Source organism: Anabrus simplex, chromosome 4, assembly GCF_040414725.1.
Source record: "Anabrus simplex isolate iqAnaSimp1 chromosome 4, ASM4041472v1, whole genome shotgun sequence".
NCBI lineage: Eukaryota > Metazoa > Arthropoda > Insecta > Orthoptera > Tettigoniidae > Anabrus > Anabrus simplex.
Genome location: NC_090268.1, coordinates 142,203,360 through 142,221,021, shown reverse-complemented (window position 1 = coordinate 142,221,021; position 17,662 = coordinate 142,203,360). Strand labels below are relative to the sequence as shown.

General features: G+C 36.2%; 1 protein-coding gene across 2 annotated transcripts in view; it reads left to right on the top strand.

The window, feature by feature from the left end:
* LeuRS-m (Leucyl-tRNA synthetase, mitochondrial) overlaps nt 1–17,662 on the top strand; it is a 144,391-nt gene that overhangs the window by 67,793 nt on the left and 58,936 nt on the right. For both annotated transcript variants that reach the window (XM_067145231.2, XM_067145230.2), the window contains exons 5-6: nt 12,895–13,659; nt 15,400–15,566. In XM_067145231.2, the coding sequence (XP_067001332.2) occupies nt 12,895–13,659; nt 15,400–15,566 (932 nt within the window). The remainder of the gene's footprint in view (nt 1–12,894; nt 13,660–15,399; nt 15,567–17,662) is intronic.

Here is a 17,662-nt window from a genome sequence, read left to right as displayed (position 1 = left end):
AATAAAATGGCTGAATCCTTGCCAGAAAATGTCAACAGATGCAGAAATAAGTTTTCTGAAAGAGAAGGAAAAGAAGAAATAAGAAATTGAACGTAAGGAGAGAATTCAGTCTTACATAATTTTGAAACAGATGAGGACTTACATGTAAGTGGAAGTTGTTATTTGTTAACTACTGTTGAGTTGGTTGCTGCCCGTCTGTTGGCTCTGAGTCTGGTGTTATAACTGTGCTGCAGAGGCGGTAGTGAACTCGGAGGGGAAGGAATAGGGGAGTGCGGAAGGGAGGAGAGGATGGGTGGAGTCAAATGTGACGAGGCTGACAAAGGGGCGGAGTCAACTGCATTGCTGGAAGTAGGCCTAATATCTGTAGGTATGGGAGGAGTATTAGGGTTTGAAGAATTAAATATATTAGGTATCCTAAATTTATTCGAACTAACTGACTTTAATAATTCCGGCATTAATTCATGTAGCATACTTTTATTGTCCGTGGTTTCATTGAGATTCGTTTGCTTATTGTACGTCTGATCTAAATAGATGTATAAACTTTCTAATTCGTTCAGCATTCTTCCTTTTTGTATGTTTCTAATTATCGCTAAGTCTTTCTCTATGGATTCAAATCTGTGACCAGTCTCCCTCATATGCAAACTCATCGCTGAGTATTTCCTATGTTTTTCCGCGTTAACATGTTCCATGTATCTTGTCATAAAATTTCTCCCAGTCTGTCCAACATATGAAAAATTACACTGAGTACATTTAAGTCTGTATACTCCCGATCCTAAATAACGATTCTTATCATAATTAACTTTTTTATGATTAAAGAATATGGACTGGTTAGTATTAGTAGTTCTAAAAGCTATATTAAAATTATGTTTCTTGAATACGCTAGTAATCTGGTGTATAGCTGGATTATTAAAAGTGAATGTAGCATACTCAGTTTTTTGGTCTTTTCTGGTATCAGATTCGTAGATAATTTGTTCTTAATTTTATTGATTAATTTGTTGATCATTTCTATTTTGAAACCATTTTGTTTAGCGAGGTATCTAATATAATTTAATTCTTTCTTCAAATTCTTGGGAGATAGAGGGATTCTAAGTGCTCTATAAATTAGACTGTGAAAAGATGCTTGTTTATGTGAACTCGGGTGTAAAGAGGAATTGTTTATAGTTGTAGATGATTGTGTCGGTTTTCTAAATATTTCGAAATCAAAAGTGTTAACCTTACGCGTAACTGTTATATCTAGAAAATTCAATGAGTTATCGACTTCGTCCTCTCTCGTGAATTTCAAATTAGGTTCGATTTCATTTAATTTATTTAAGATTTCTTGACTATTAGTGACATCTTTGTTTATGATTACAAATGTATCATCTACATATCTCAACCATAAATCTATTCCTTTAATTTTTGCTATTATTTCATTGTGTTCGATTGAATCCATAAATATGTTGGCAAGGATACCCGATATTGGGTCACCCATTGCTAATCCATTCTGTTTATAAATATTATTGTTAAATGTGAAGTAATTATTGTCTAATACGAACTTTAACAATCTAGTGAATTCTTCTACTTCCATTTTACTAAGATTACTGTGTTTACAAATATTATCATGAATGATATTAAGAGTTTTATCTGTCGGAATATTCGGGAACATATTCACTACGTCATACGAACACATCATCTGGTTTGGAAGTACGCCAAATCCAAGCAAAATGTCACACAAGTCAATGGAATTTCTTAATGGTTGTTTATTGTTAAAAGTGTAATGTCTTTTCAAAAAATTGTGAATGTATTTGGAGACTTTATACGTGGGAGAATTACGGCAATTGATAATCGGACGAATCGGAATATGTTTTTTATGTATTTTGGGCATAGCTCTAGTTTCCGGGAGCCTAGGATTCATATTGACAAGTTTTAATTGTTCTTGTTCAGTAAAGAGAGATGTGGATCTTTTAAGTAAGGCTTTTAAGTTGCGTTGAATTTTAGCTAGCGGATTTTTTGTTACTAATGTGTATTTGTTATTATCAAAAAATTCTTCAGTTTTCTTGATATATGTATCTTTATCCATCAAAACGATCGCACCCCTCTTGTCAGCCTTGGTTACTATAATATTGTCATCTTCAATTTTCGATTTCATGTTTTTTATTGTTTTCTGTTGTTTGGGATCAAAATTGGAATAAATTTCTTTAGCCAGTCTGGGTAATTTCTTCTTTAACTCCAATCTTACTTCGTCTTGTACATCGCGTGGGAGTTTTGATATGTTCGCCTCCGCTTCTGCAACTGTGTTAATGATATCTATTTCTCTATCTTTATTAGGCCAATTGTATTTTGGACCCCTTTTAAGTAGGTCATTCTCTCCTTCCGTAAATTTTACCTTGGTCAAGTTAACTACCGTGGGAGTAACATTGTCCGATGGGCCCTTAATTTGTTCTTGTTTCGTTTGTTTACTACGACGTATTTGTGTGTCTATTAAATGATTCAATTTCTTATTCAATGTATCCTGTTTCTTACTAAGTGCGTATGTTAATTTGTGTTCCATGTGTTGATAAAAAGACTGCCATTCTAATGGGGCTAAATCCTGAGTCACCGCTAAGTGAACGTTATATAATTGCAAATTCAATTTGGATTTCTTCCTGTAATATGCCTTGATTTCATTTTTAAGCCATAATTCATTTACCTTATTTTGGGTTACATTATGGCTTGGATTGCTTATGTTCTTACGTTGTGTTGATTTAAGAAAAGTAGGTACAAGTTTTAGTCTCAGACATTGTTTAAGAAAAGCTAAATCTTTTCCTAACTTACAAATCTTCATTTTCAGATTGAGAAACTTATTTAATCTACATTTTGCCTGGTTGGCTGTCACATTACATGTTATAAACCTCATTTTAGGTCCGTATTGAAAATTTTTTAACAGTTCAACAATAATAAAGGTGTTTTAATTTATTCCACCTATTCAATACTTATATTTTCACTTATAGTTGTTACATAATTAAATTCTTAGTTACATGGGACATGTTTCGCCCTCAGTTAAGGGCATCTTCAGCCTAAATACAATAATCAAAAATACAACTAAATTAAAAGTGGAAGTTAAATACAATCATCAAAAATACAACTAAAATAAAAAATGGAAGTTTAAAGTTTAGTCTGTTATTAAAATTCGGAACAATAAAAATGTGAAAAATGATAAAATAAAAAGATGCTAATGGAAAACTGTCTTATGATTAAACTATAATCTTGTCGGAGACTAAAACTTCTATTAAAATTCTAATTAAAACAGTTCATATAAAATATTGGAAAATCAAAGTGGTAGTAATAAAAAGCCAATGACATGAGGGCGTGTACACAAGCATAAACTTGATTGTCATGAATACAATCTTTTCAAGGCCGCTGATGAAATTCGTAGCAATTAAGGCAGAAGCGTCTATTGAAAAATCCAAATTGAATTTGCAATTATATAACGTTCACTTAGCGGTGACTCAGGATTTAGCCCCATTAGAATGGCAGTCTTTTTATCAACACATGGAACACAAATTAACATACGCACTTAGTAAGAAACAGGATACATTGAATAAGAAATTGAATCATTTAATAGACACACAAATACGTCGTAGTAAACAAACGAAACAAGAACAAATTAAGGGCCCATCGGACAATGTTACTCCCACGGTAGTTAACTTGACCAAGGTAAAATTTACGGAAGGAGAGAATGACCTACTTAAAAGGGGTCCAAAATACAATTGGCCTAATAAAGATAGAGAAATAGATATCATTAACACAGTTGCAGAAGCGGAGGCGAACATATCAAAACTCCCACGCGATGTACAAGACGAAGTAAGATTGGAGTTAAAGAAGAAATTACCCAGACTGGCTAAAGAAATTTATTCCAATTTTGATCCCAAACAACAGAAAACAATAAAAAACATGAAATCGAAAATTGAAGATGACAATATTATAGTAACCAAGGCTGACAAGGGGGGTGCGATCGTTTTGATGGATAAAGATACATATATCAAGAAAACTGAAGAATTTTTTGATAATAACAAATACACATTAGTAACAAAAAATCCGCTAGCTAAAATTCAACGCAACTTAAAAGCCTTACTTAAAAGATCCACATCTCTCTTTACTGAACAAGAACAATTAAAACTTGTCAATATGAATCCTAGGCTCCCGGAAACTAGAGCTATGCCCAAAATACATAAAAAACATATTCCGATTCGTCCGATTATCAATTGCCGTAATTCTCCCACGTATAAAGTCTCCAAATACATTCACAATTTTTTGAAAAGACATTACACTTTTAACAATAAACAACCATTAAGAAATTCCATTGACTTGTGTGACATTTTGCTTGGATTTGGCGTACTTCCAAACCAGATGATGTGTTCGTATGACGTAGTGAATATGTTCCCGAATATTCTGACAGATAAAACTCTTAATATCATTCATGATAATATTTGTAAACACAGTAATCTTAGTAAAATGGAAGTAGAAGAATTCACTAGATTGTTAAAGTTCGTATTAGACAATAATTACTTCACATTTAACAATAATATTTATAAACAGAATGGATTAGCAATGGGTGACCCAATATCGGGCATCCTTGCTGACATATTTATGGATTCAATCGAACACAATGAAATAATAGCAAAAATTAAAGGAATAGATTTATGGTTGAGATATGTAGATGATACATTTGTAATCATAAACAAAGATGTCACTAATAGTCAAGAAATCTTAAATAAATTAAATGAAATCGAACCTAATTTGAAATTCACGAGAGAGGACGAAGTCGATAACTCATTGAATTTTCTAGATATAACAGTTACGCGTAAGGTTAACACTTTTGATTTCGAAATATTTAGAAAACCGACACAATCATCTACAACTATAAACAATTCCTCTTTACACCCGAGTTCACATAAACAAGCATCTTTTCACAGTCTAATTTATAGAGCACTTAGAATCCCTCTATCTCCCAAGAATTTGAAGAAAGAATTAAATTATATTAGATACCTTGCTAAACAAAATGGTTTCAAAATAGAAATGATCAACAAATTAATCAATAAAATTAAGAACAAATTATCTACGAATCTGATACCAGAAAAGACCAAAAAACTGAGTATGCTACATTCACTTTTAATAATCCAGCTATACACCAGATTACTAGCGTATTCAAGAAACATAATTTTAATATAGCTTTTAGAACTACTAATACTAACCAGTCCATATTCTTTAATCATAAAAAAGTTAATTATGATAAGAATCGTTATTTAGGATCGGGAGTATACAGACTTAAATGTACTCAGTGTAATTTTTCATATGTTGGACAGACTGGGAGAAATTTTATGACAAGATACATGGAACATGTTAACGCGGAAAAACATAGGAAATACTCAGCGATGAGTTTGCATATGAGGGAGACTGGTCACAGATTTGAATCCATAGAGAAAGACTTAGCGATAATTAGAAACATACAAAAAGGAAGAATGCTGAACGAATTAGAAAGTTTATACATCTATTTAGATCAGACGTACAATAAGCAAACGAATCTCAATGAAACCACGGACAATAAAAGTATGCTACATGAATTAATGCCGGAATTATTAAAGTCAGTTAGTTCGAATAAATTTAGGATACCTAATATATTTAATTCTTCAAACCCTAATACTCCTCCCATACCTACAGATATTAGGCCTACTTCCAGCAATGCAGTTGACTCCGCCCCTTTGTCAGCCTCGTCACATTTGACTCCACCCATCCTCTCCTCCCTTCCGCACTCCCCTATTCCTTCCCCTCCGAGTTCACTACCGCCTCTGCAGCACAGTTATAACACCAGACTCAGAGCCAACAGACGGGCAGCAACCAACTCAACAGTAGTTAACAAATAACAACTTCCACTTACATGTAAGTCCTCATCTATTTCAAAATTATGTAAGACTGAATTCTCTCCTTACGTTCAATTTCTTATTTCTTCTTTTCCTTCTCTTTCAGAAAACTTATTTCTGCATCTGTTGACATTTTCTGGCAAGGATTCAGCCATTTTATTACCTACCGGTGCTAACGGCCTCTTACAATTTTTCAATAGACGCTTCTGCCTTACTTGCTACGAATTTCATCAGCGGCCTTGAAAAGATTGTATTCATGACAATCAAGTTTATGCTTGTGTACACGCCCTCATGTCGTTGGCTTTTTATTACTACCACTTTGATTTTCCAATATTTTATATGAACTGTTTTAATTAGAATTTTAATAGAAGTTTTAGTCTCCGACAAGATTATAGTTTAATCATAAGACAGTTTTCCATTAGCATCTTTTTATTTTATCATTTTTCACATTTTTATTGTTCCGAATTTTAATAACAGACTAAACTTTTAACTTCCACTTTTTATTTTAGTTGTATTTTTGATGATTGTATTTAACTTCCACTTTTAATTTAGTTGTATTTTTGATTATTGTATTTAGGCTGAAGATGCCCTTAATTGAGGGCGAAACATGTCCCATGTAACTAAGAATTTAATTATGTAACAACTATAAGTGAAAATATAAGTACTGAATAGGTGGAATAAATTAAAACACCTTTATTATTGTTGAACTGTTAAAAAATTTTCAATACGGACCTAAAATGAGGTTTATAACATGTAATAGATATACAGATAATCTTCATCAGCAGAGTTGTTCATATCTATCGTGTTGTCCCACTTGATATCATCCTCCAAGCCATCCATCACGTTAGATATCCCAGTCTTCTTGAAGCTCTTCGCGATAGTGTATTCCTTGATCCAATTCCAAGGTTGAAGAATCTAAGAGTACAATTGTTCGAAGCTGGGTTTCTTAAGGCTGCCCCTTTTTGTCAGTTCAAAGGAGCTAAATGCCACTCATTCCCCATAAAACTGGCAGAGATAATCAATCTTTGAATGGTTTATTCACCGAAACATCTAGTGAGTGTAAAATTGATGTTAGCCCACCTGGTATTATGACATGAACGGTGTTGAGACGAGGCATTTCATTTTTAACGGATTGTGCTAAATGGCGTTGAAAACTGTCCACAACAATGTTTTTTTTTTTAAGTAAAGCTCCAGGGCATCGATCCCACATAGCTTTCAGACAGCCATTCATTAGATCAGCTGACATCCAACCCTGTTCCTGCACTTGAATGACGATGCCAGCTGGAAGATTGCACTTTTGGCAAAGTTTATTTTTGAAAATGACAAAGGGTGGTAGCTTTCTATCATATACTGTAACTGCCAGCATAATGGTGTACTGTAATTTCTGTACGCCTGGTGTTTTAATTAAAATGCTGGTTGCACCCTTTGTATGCACTGTCGTACTTTGTGGGTTGTCAAAATAAATGGGAAAAGCATTTTCTCGTCTAAGTATGATGATGAACTTATGTAATTCGATTACTTTGTCCGTGTAATCATACGGTAGATGCAAAGTCAGTGTGATTCATCTTCACAGACTATTGAAAGCCCATCTTTCTGCATAAAATGAACAACCCATCCCGTGCTCCCCTTAAATTGCGCACTTGTAATGCCATGCTTTATTGCTTTATCCTTTGCTTTCATCTGCAACATTTCATACGATACAGCAATGCCATCATTTCTCAGTTCCACTACATGGTCAAGCACTTCGTTCTCAACCTCGGGAAATTTTCCACACTTTGGGCCATGTAACGATCGACACATGGATTTAGCTTTCTTTAATTCTTCTCCTGGAGTCCACCAATAGCGAATTAATTTTGTTTCTACACCAAACACTCTTCCCACACACTTGATTCCGTTATTTTCTGCAAATGTAAGTTTAAACTGCATATTATAACTACTACTTTACTGTTTCGTCCTATTTTGCGTGTTACCACAACTCACTCGTCTTGCTGCTATAAGAGACTGAATGCAGCTGTTTGTTTCCTTATCTCTGATCCCACCCGGAAGGAGGCCAGGATAGCAGGTAACTGGAAGGGATGGTTAATGGCCTTGGACCTTCCATTCACAGAGGTATTTATAGATGCTTGGATTCAAGGAAACAGGCTTGTAAGATGCAAGGGGTATCCACTTTCTTACCAAAGACTCTCTTTTTCTTTTACCCTTCTCTTGTTCATTAATGATGCCTAGAATGTCCTTCCTGGAATCTGTTTCTGCTTGCATTCGGGAGATGGTGGGTTTAAATCCCACCGTCAGCATCCCTGAGAATGGTTTTCTGTGGTTTCCCATTTTCACACCAGGCAAATGTACCTTAATTAAGGCCACAGCTGCTACCTTCCTAATCTTATCACTTTTCCGTCCTTGTATTACCAAAAACCTTTGATGTGTTAGTGCGATGTTTAGCCACTAGCAAAAAAGAAAAGTTGTACTCCTCAACAGTTGCTTTAAATAGGCTGTTTACGTTTATATTTACCATTTTCCACTAATCATACTTATCAACTTTCTTATCAACCATATGGTATTGCCTAATAGTCTTACTTTTACAACCTTCCTTTCTATTGCATTACTTTTAAATAATACAAAAGCGGCTTTGTGATCAATTGTACTGTCTCATCACTTAAGTTTCTCTTCTCTTCTCCTTTCCCTTTGTTCCGTTAGGTGTCGGGATATTTCAGCCATTTATTAAAGTTTCTTCTGTCGTGCGTCATACTCTGAACATCACGCAGGGTCTTCCCTCATTTCCTGATCAGTCTCAAGATTTACTCCCTCCATTCAATCCATGGCCTCCCACATGTTCTTCTTCCTGTTTGTCTGCATCGCCACACCTGCTTCGCTTTCCTTTCATCTTCTATTCTTTCTAGGTGACCAATCCAGCCCAATCCTCTCCTCTCAATGACATCTATTATTGGCTCTTGCTTAAGCTCATCTCTCACTGTGGTGTTTCTAATATGGTCTCTTCGAGTTTTCCCAGCAGCTTTCCACAAATATCTCATCTCAGTGGCGACCAAACGACTCTCCTTCCATCCTCGCAAACACAGCAGAACCAACTATAGACTCGATCACACGAACGAGACCGTTACTTTGAGAAGGCCAGGCCATTCGAGAGGACAACCATCTGCTAAACACCGTAAGTTTAAGCTTTCTTCACACCCATTCCACACTTTTTACTTATCACCCCACGTTTCTCACACAACCTCATTTTTTCCATTACAGATTAGAACTTCAGTGACGGTTTCCACTAGATCACTTACAGTTTACCACGCATCTGTCATCTACCTAACACAGCTTCTCAATTTTATGTCACTGCCCCTCCGACCCTTTATAATAAGGCAAAACAACCAGCCAACATTATGAAACAATAATCAAGAAAGGGACCGCTAGATTGAGAAGATATTGAGAATGCTGCTGTTTCTAAAGCTTTAAATTTCATCGGTGTTTTTTCCTTGTCACAGGCTTTTCGCCTGCACGGTATATCAGGCTTGGTTTCTCAAAAATGTTTGCTTCTGCTCCCCTCCTGACCAATTTGATGTGATGGGTTTCTACAAGGATGATTTTCGACAGTGATTTCAACCTGTTTTGTTATTGTTACAAAACCAATATTTTGTAAACTATGAGGTCCACAACCTCACCATGTGCTACTATTGTTCATTTCCATCTGCATCATTTGTTTTTCATTCCTTTGTTTCTTAGGTTAACACAGTTTTTAGTTTCAATTATTATTTTAAATTAACACCTGTTTCAATGAATTTTGTCGCAGTGAGTCGTTTTTTGCTCCGCATATTGATGTAAATATTGTATATTTGTGCTAATTTTGTTTCCGTCTAGGCTCTCTTGTGTTTGTTTTTTCATTCGCTCCTTCATTATGTTTTTTGGCATTTTTTAACTTATATTACGTAAATTATTTCAACCCCCCTCATTTTTCACTGAAGATGGCTCAAACGAGCCGAAACATGTTTGAATTTGTTTACTCCGTCTAATGATGGAATATATGATGTATTGAATTAGGAGGATACTCTCATTTTTCACCCTTGTAAAGTGAAAACCGTCAATACGGAATGATTCTAATATCTTACCTTCTAGTTAACATTTGGTACATTGAGATCACCAGCTACAATCATGTTCCTTTCTGTGTCGTGCCACATATAGCTGATTATCTTACCAAATAATTCTGTGTCACTGTCAATCAATCAACTGATCTGCATTTAGGGCAGTTGCCCAGGTGGGAGATTCCCTATCTGTTCTTTTCCAAGCCTTTTCTTAAATGATTTCAAAGAAATTGGAAATTTATAGAACATCTCCCTTGGTAAGTTATTCCAGTCCCTAACTCCCCTTCCTATAAATTAATATTTGCCCCAATTTGTCCTCTTGAATTCCAACTTTATCTTCATATTGTGATCTTTCCTACTTTTAAAGAGGCCACTCAAACTTATTCGTCTACTAATGTCATTCCATGCCATCTCTCCGCTGACAGCTCAGAACATACCACTTAGTTGAGCAGCTTGTCTTCTTTCTCCCAATTCTTCCCAGCCCAAGCTTTGCAACATTTTTGTAACGCTACTCTTTTTTCGGGAATCACCCAGAACAAATCGAGCTGCTTTTCTTTGGATTTTTTCCAGTTCTTGAATCAAGTAATCCTGGTGAGGGTCCCATACACTGGAACCATACTCTAGTTGGGGTCTTACCAGAGACTTATATGCCCTCTCCTTTACATCCCTACTACAACCCCTAAATACCCTCATAACCATGTGTAGGGATTTACAATCCCATTTATGTGATTACCCCAATGAAGATCTTTCCTTTATATTAACACCTGGATACTTACAATGATCTCCAAAAGGAACTTTCACCCCATAAACACAGTAATTAAAACTGAGAGGACTTTTCCTATTTGTGAAACTCACAACCTGACTTTTAACCCCGTTTATCAACATACCGTTGCCTGCTGTCCATCTCACAACATTATCGAGGTCACGTTGCAGTTGCTCCCAGTCTTGTAACTTATTTATTACTCTATACAGAATAACATCATCTGCAAAAAGCCTTACCTCTGATTCCACTTCTTTACTCATATCATTTATATATATAAGAAAACATAAAGGTCCAATAATACTGCCCTGAGGAATTACCCTCTTAATTATTACAGGGTCAGATAAAGCTTCACCTACTCTAATTCTCTGAGATCTATTTTCTAGAAATATAGCAACCCATTCAGTCACTCTTTTGTCTAGACCAGTTGCACTCATTTTTGCCAGTAGTCTCAGTGGAAGCTCTCCTTCCAGGTATGCACACCTAGAAAACATCAAGTTACCTATTATCTTTAGAGATGAGCCATACACCTAGGATTTCACGCTTCTCATCCTTAACTTTTTTTAAGCTTACAAATTCTTCTTTCACTAGTATGAATACTCCCCCTTCTACTGTTCCTGTATTGTCTCTACGATAAACATTCAGTTCCTTGAGAAATTTTGTGCATCCATAATATTACTTCTCAGCCATGATTCAACTCCTATTATAATATCTAGTAAATATATAAGTAATAAATTACTGTATTTGCCGGGCGAGTTGGCCGTATGGTTAGGGGCATGCAGCTGTGAGTTTGCATCCGGGATATAGTGGGTTTGAACCCCACTGTCGGCAGATCTGAAGATGGTTTCCCGTGGTTTCCCATTTTCACACCAGGCAAATGCTGGGGCTGTACCTTAATTAAGACCACGGCCGCTTCCTTCTCATTCCTAGGCCTCTCCTATCCCATGAGACCTATGTGTGTCGGTGCGACGTAAAACAAATAGCAAAAAATTTCTTTTCTTTACAGTTTTAACACTAACAACTTTACGTCATCCTTACTAGACTTCCAGCTCCTATTCTTTCATCACCACTCCCTAGTGCACCCCGTTATTGAACATAACATTTCAATCCAAAGAATCTTGATCACATTTGAAATTTGGAGTTTGTGTGTTGTAATGTAGCATCACTGTGCTGAATGTGATAATTAGTTCAAATTAGCTGCTCAAGTACCTGGACTAAAGTGTAAATTTATGGCAGAACTCTGGATAAAATTTTCTACATTGACCTAAAGCAATTAAATATCTAATAAAATTGGCTAACTAAAATGATTTATTTTCTGTAAATATAGCTTGTAAGAATTATAAAATATCTCTAAGCAGTACATGACACCAACACTCAAATATCAGTGCATGGAGAATATTTCACCTACTAGTAACTGTTATGGCTATAAAGTTGGGTTGCTTGATTTTTCACGATATTCTCTTTCTTTCCCAGGCTTCTTCCTAGTCAGCACGTCATGTAAACATGGCCCAATTTTATGTTCCTGACTCTAACCCTGTGTGGAGGGATGTTTTCACTATTGAGGTTCTGGATGGTTGATAGTGTGGTGCATTGCATATAAATGAAAAGGCATGTATTAAGACAAATACAAACGCCCAGTTCCCGAGCTAAAGAATTAACCAGACTCGGCTAAAATTCTGGAAATTGAGCAATGAACCCAGTACCCTCTGAAGTGAAGACCACCCCATTGACCATTCTGACAAGGGCTCAGGCATGTTTTCTTCAGCATATCCCAGATATTTGTGGGATCGCTTAGCCACACCTAGGACATTTTGGGTATTGTCCATGGGTTAAAGACTGAATGACCTTCCTGACAATTCATGATTTTTCAGGTAAAAATTCCAACATGGAATCAAAACTTGGTCATTCGGGTGGGAAGTTAGCACCTGAGCCACTGCGGTAATCACGGCCATCCCATGGTGGTCTATCAGTTATAACATTATCTGATGGATAAATTTGTGTTTCTTGTAAACTGGGTTTTTCTGAGAGATGGAAAGAAAGAAAAAGAATACACTGAGGTATATACAAATAGTTCTGTTTGCACAATCACTCGTACCTGAAGCTTGTCTACATGCACAATTGTTTCTTGTCTAAATGAATTTCATATGTGATTTAAAATGTTAAATTATTTCAGATCTCTCGTGGAAGGATTGGATGATCCAGTTCTTGAAAACTGGAGGGATATCACCAGTATACAGAAACACTGGATTGGAGAATGCAATGGAACAAATATACAGTTTGAACTTGAAGATAGAGGTGGAAGTGAAAATGTAGAGAACAATAAACGAACATTGACTGTGTGGACTGATAAACCAGAGTTAATTTATGCTGCAAGTTTCATTGCTGTCACCCCAAATAGTGTATTAGGTCAGATGGAAAAGAAATCAGGTGATGCATCTAGTACTAATGAGCTGTTTCAAAAACTGTCTGTCTGGGCTTGCAACCCATTTACTGGCAAATTTCTACCAATATTTGTCACTGATCAGATGATAAACTATGTTCCTGGAACAGATGTCCATCTCGGCATACCAGATGTGTGTGAGTCTGACAGACTGTTTGCTGTAGCTGCCAAAATTCCTGTTTCTTCAATGTCAGAAGAGGATGCACAAGCCCTTCATTCTGGGGAAGATGTTAACATTACAAGAGAAAGAATATGTGAAGCCGCCCGTCAGCGTGGACTTGGAGGATATCCAACAAGTTCTAAACTTCGGGACTGGCTAATCTCTCGACAGCGTTATTGGGGCACTCCAATTCCCATTGTCCATTGTAATAAGTGTGGTCCACAACCAGTGCCAGTTTCCGAGTTGCCAGTTGTTCTACCAGTCATCGACAAACTAGTCAGCAAAGGGAGGTCTCCTCTTCTGGAAGCAAAGGAATGGTTGAACACCACATGTCCCAAGTAAGGAGCTATAACTTAATACTATAGAATCCTGTTTCACAGTTTTCATTGTTTGCAAATCCCTATTGAAGTTTTTACTATATAGCCTAATACAACCTGGGAGGTAATGCTAACTACTGCCTGTTCCTTATTCCACTACTTTATGCATAATAAAACACTGTTCACAAAAATGACCAGAATTGTTCTCTTCTTTATGCAGACAACATGATTCCAATACATTATTCTTCACCACAATCGTATCTGTAAAGTAGGGGATGTATACTATACACAAGATTATCATGTACTATGTGTGAATCATCATATCCATTGTCATGCCATCTATTTGATGAGTCAGCATATGAAGCCTCTCTACCAATTTTTATTCTTTGTCTTCATTCAGTTTCAAAGGTGTGCTAATCTCCACCTGTCATCTCGATGTCAGACATTCCTTCTTTCTCTATCACTCATTCTGGGCCTTTCTCTTGGTCTCTTGCCTTCAAGTTGTAAGTTGAACATTTCCCTCGGCAATCTGCATCATCCATCATCATCATTACTGTGATAAAAAGAAGTATTAACAGTACTCCTCCTTGTCTTAATCGCATCTTTATTTGGAAGTTATCTGTCATTCCTTACGGTGTTCTGACTGGACTGTTGGCATTCTCATAGATATTCATAGATACGTGTCTCATAGATATTCATAGATATGTGTCCATTCCACCTTAGTCTGGAAGACACTATTGTGTCCAGTAACGCACCAACTTGAGCCATGTTTCTAATATCTGTATTTCTTATCCTGTTGTGTCTAATTTTTCTGACTTTTCTCCAAACAGTCTCATTTCAGCTTTTGGATTATGCTCACCTCTTTTGTCCTGATCATCCAAGTTTCACATCCATATGTCAGAAATGGATTTAGTTGATAGCTCTCTTGAATTTTAGAGGCATATTTTGGTTGATAAAAGTCTCATCCATATTGAATTTGATTTGTTACTCCCCCATCTATGAAACCTGTTTTTGATACGCTGCTAAGATATTTGAATTTAGTTCTTGTCTTCCATTGTTTTCCTTTCAAAAGAATGTGTCCTGTTGGGTGACCATTTCTTTGCATAACCATCACCTTACTTTTTTTTTTTTTTTCTTTTTTTTCGGGCCAAAAATGAGGCCATACTCCTTGGCTGCTGCTGTCCAGATATTAGTCTGTTCCCGAACTTGATGTTTGACTTTTTTCACTCATGTATGTCATCTACTAAGAGCATAACTCTCATTTTGTCAATACCGATGATGATGATGGTGATGATGACATCACTGTGTTAGATTTCATTCATTACTGTGATGAGAAGAAGTATCGACAAGACAGGACTCCTCCTTGTCTTAATCCCATCTTTATTTGGAAGTTATCTGTCATTCCTTATGGTGTTCTGACTGGACTCTTGGCATTCTCATAGATATTCTTAATCTTTCTACATGTACAGGATGGGCAAAATAAAACTGGCCCAGAAAATATTTATAAGACTGTTGCAGAATTGACCCTTGTTAATGAACAGGGGAGCTACCCATCACAAGAAATGCTGGAAATTGTGATTTTGATGCACGAATCAGTTGCTGTCACATGTCTGCGTGTTATATATTGTCATATATTTTGCATAGTATCTTTATAGCTTTTTTTTTTACAGCCTTTTTCCTTTCCAAGTTAACACCAGTTACTACTTGTAGTTATTCTTGTGTGTTCAAAGATTCATTTTCGTTTTTTCTTCATTTCTCAAGGTGTGGCGGTAATGCCACTCGTGAAACTGACACGATGGATACGTTTGTGGATTCATCGTGGTATTTCTTGCGCTATCTCAATCCTCACAATACCAAGGAGCCTTTCTCCAAAGAACAGGCTGCTGAATTGATGCCAGTCGATCTCTACATTGGTGGAAAGGAACATGGTAAAAAAATTGACTATATCTTGTTTCTTAGCATGTTGTATGGCACACATACATTTAATTGAATTTTTTTTTTTTTTTACAAGTTGCTCTACGTGGCACCGACACAGATAAGTCTTATGGCGACGATGGGACAGGAAAGAGCTAGGAGTGGGAAGGGAGCGGCTGTGGCCTTAATTAAGGTGCCTTGTGTGAAAATGGGAAACCACCGGGTGAGTTTGTTGTGCGGTTAGAGGCTGTGAACTTGCACCCAGGACATAGTGGGTTTAAATCCTGCTGTCAGCAGCCCTGAAGATGGTTTCCCATTGTCACACCAGGCAAATGCTGGGCTGTACCTTAATTAAGGTCACGGCCGCTTCCTTCCCACTCCTAGGCCTTTCTTATCCCATCGTCTCCATAAGACCTATCTGTGTCGGTGCGACATAAAGCCACTAGCAAGAAAAAAAAGGAATCAAATGAGTCTTTCATATATGGCACTATAACCCATACCATTGCCTTTAGTATATCTCCAGAAATCACATCAATCGCAGCCGCTTTTCTAGCTTTCACTTTATTTATTTTGTAAATTTCTTTATGGTCACAGGTACATTTTAGTAGTTCGCCAGTATTAGTCATCTCCTCAAAATGGGCATTATCCTTATAACCAACTGCCTTTACATACTGCTGACTGAATACTTCTGAATTCTGCAAGTCCTCACATAAGGAAAAGTCCTCTCAGCTTTAGTTACTGTGTTGGTGGGGTGATGTTCGTTGAGGAAATCACATTAATTAGGTAGTAAAGAAAGGTTATAGATCTTTTAATATGGCTATGAGGATATTTAGGGGCTGTAATAAGGATATAAAGGAGATGGCATATAAGTCTCTGGTAAGACCCAATTAGAGTATGGTTTCAGTGTATGGGACTCGCACCAGGGTTACTTGATATGACAACAAGACAAGATCCAAAGGAAAACAGCATGATTTGTTCCAGGTGATTTCTGACAAAAGAGTAGTGTTACAAAAAAGTTGCAAACTTTGGGCTGGGAAGATTTGGAAGGTGCTCGACTTAGCTGTATGTTACAAGTTATGAATCTAATTTTTTTGGTCCGTATTGAGCTTCAGTATAATATTAAAATCTAATTTTTATTTGAAAATTGTCCACCTTTTCAATACAATATATTTTCTTTCCACATTAGAACCTTTACATTATTGTTGATTCTATTAATGGGACATGTTTTGCCCTTATTTTTTGGGCATCATCAGCCATGTTTCTTAACTCAGAATCATTTAAAAAAAATGCAGGACCTTGATTATATTAATCTTATAGTATTCTTTAAAATGCTATTTTATGAATGTTAGTTAAAATATACTTTTAGCATTACGTAAGTATCCACATTTGACTAGATAATGATGGCCAATGGGATTATGCATATACATTGAGTAAATACTAAACCTAATATAAAAATTTGGAATAACACTAAAAAACTACAATTCAAAATTGTTGATCAACTTTGGCATGTTTTAGCACTCTGTCTTATTGTTCACTGGTGTATTAATTCATTTTTGAACACGTATCCTTGAAAATACAATTTTAGTTCACACTGGAAAATTCTCTAGCAAAGTTATTGTACTATCTGAACGTCTATTAAATTTTGTTAACAAATGTACTTAAAAACACCATTAACATTGGTGTTTAACAGGGCATATCCTGTCAATTTTTATAAAAATCTTTAAAAGTCACTATTTCTTGATCCTATTATTATGCTGTCAAATCCGGTGTCACCTCTGAAGTTTTTAACTTAGCAAGTGTATTATTTGGATGTTGTTGAGTTGTTAAGTTGCTTGTTGTTGTTTAGCTGTTGGGGTAGCATGCCACTTATCGTTAACGAGGATCAAATAGGGGACTACTCAATTTGTTATGTTAAAGATGGAATTCTGTCGCTTTGATTTGAAGTTGAATGGGAGTCTGGAATGAGAAGAAATGTATTTCTTAATATTGGAGTGTGTATTATTACTTTAATGGGGAATCACGCTCGATCTATTACTTACCCCCTCGTCGCTCTTGCGGCTGGCTTGTTTTGGTGACACTACTGGATCGACTGGCTGTAGCTGAACTTGTG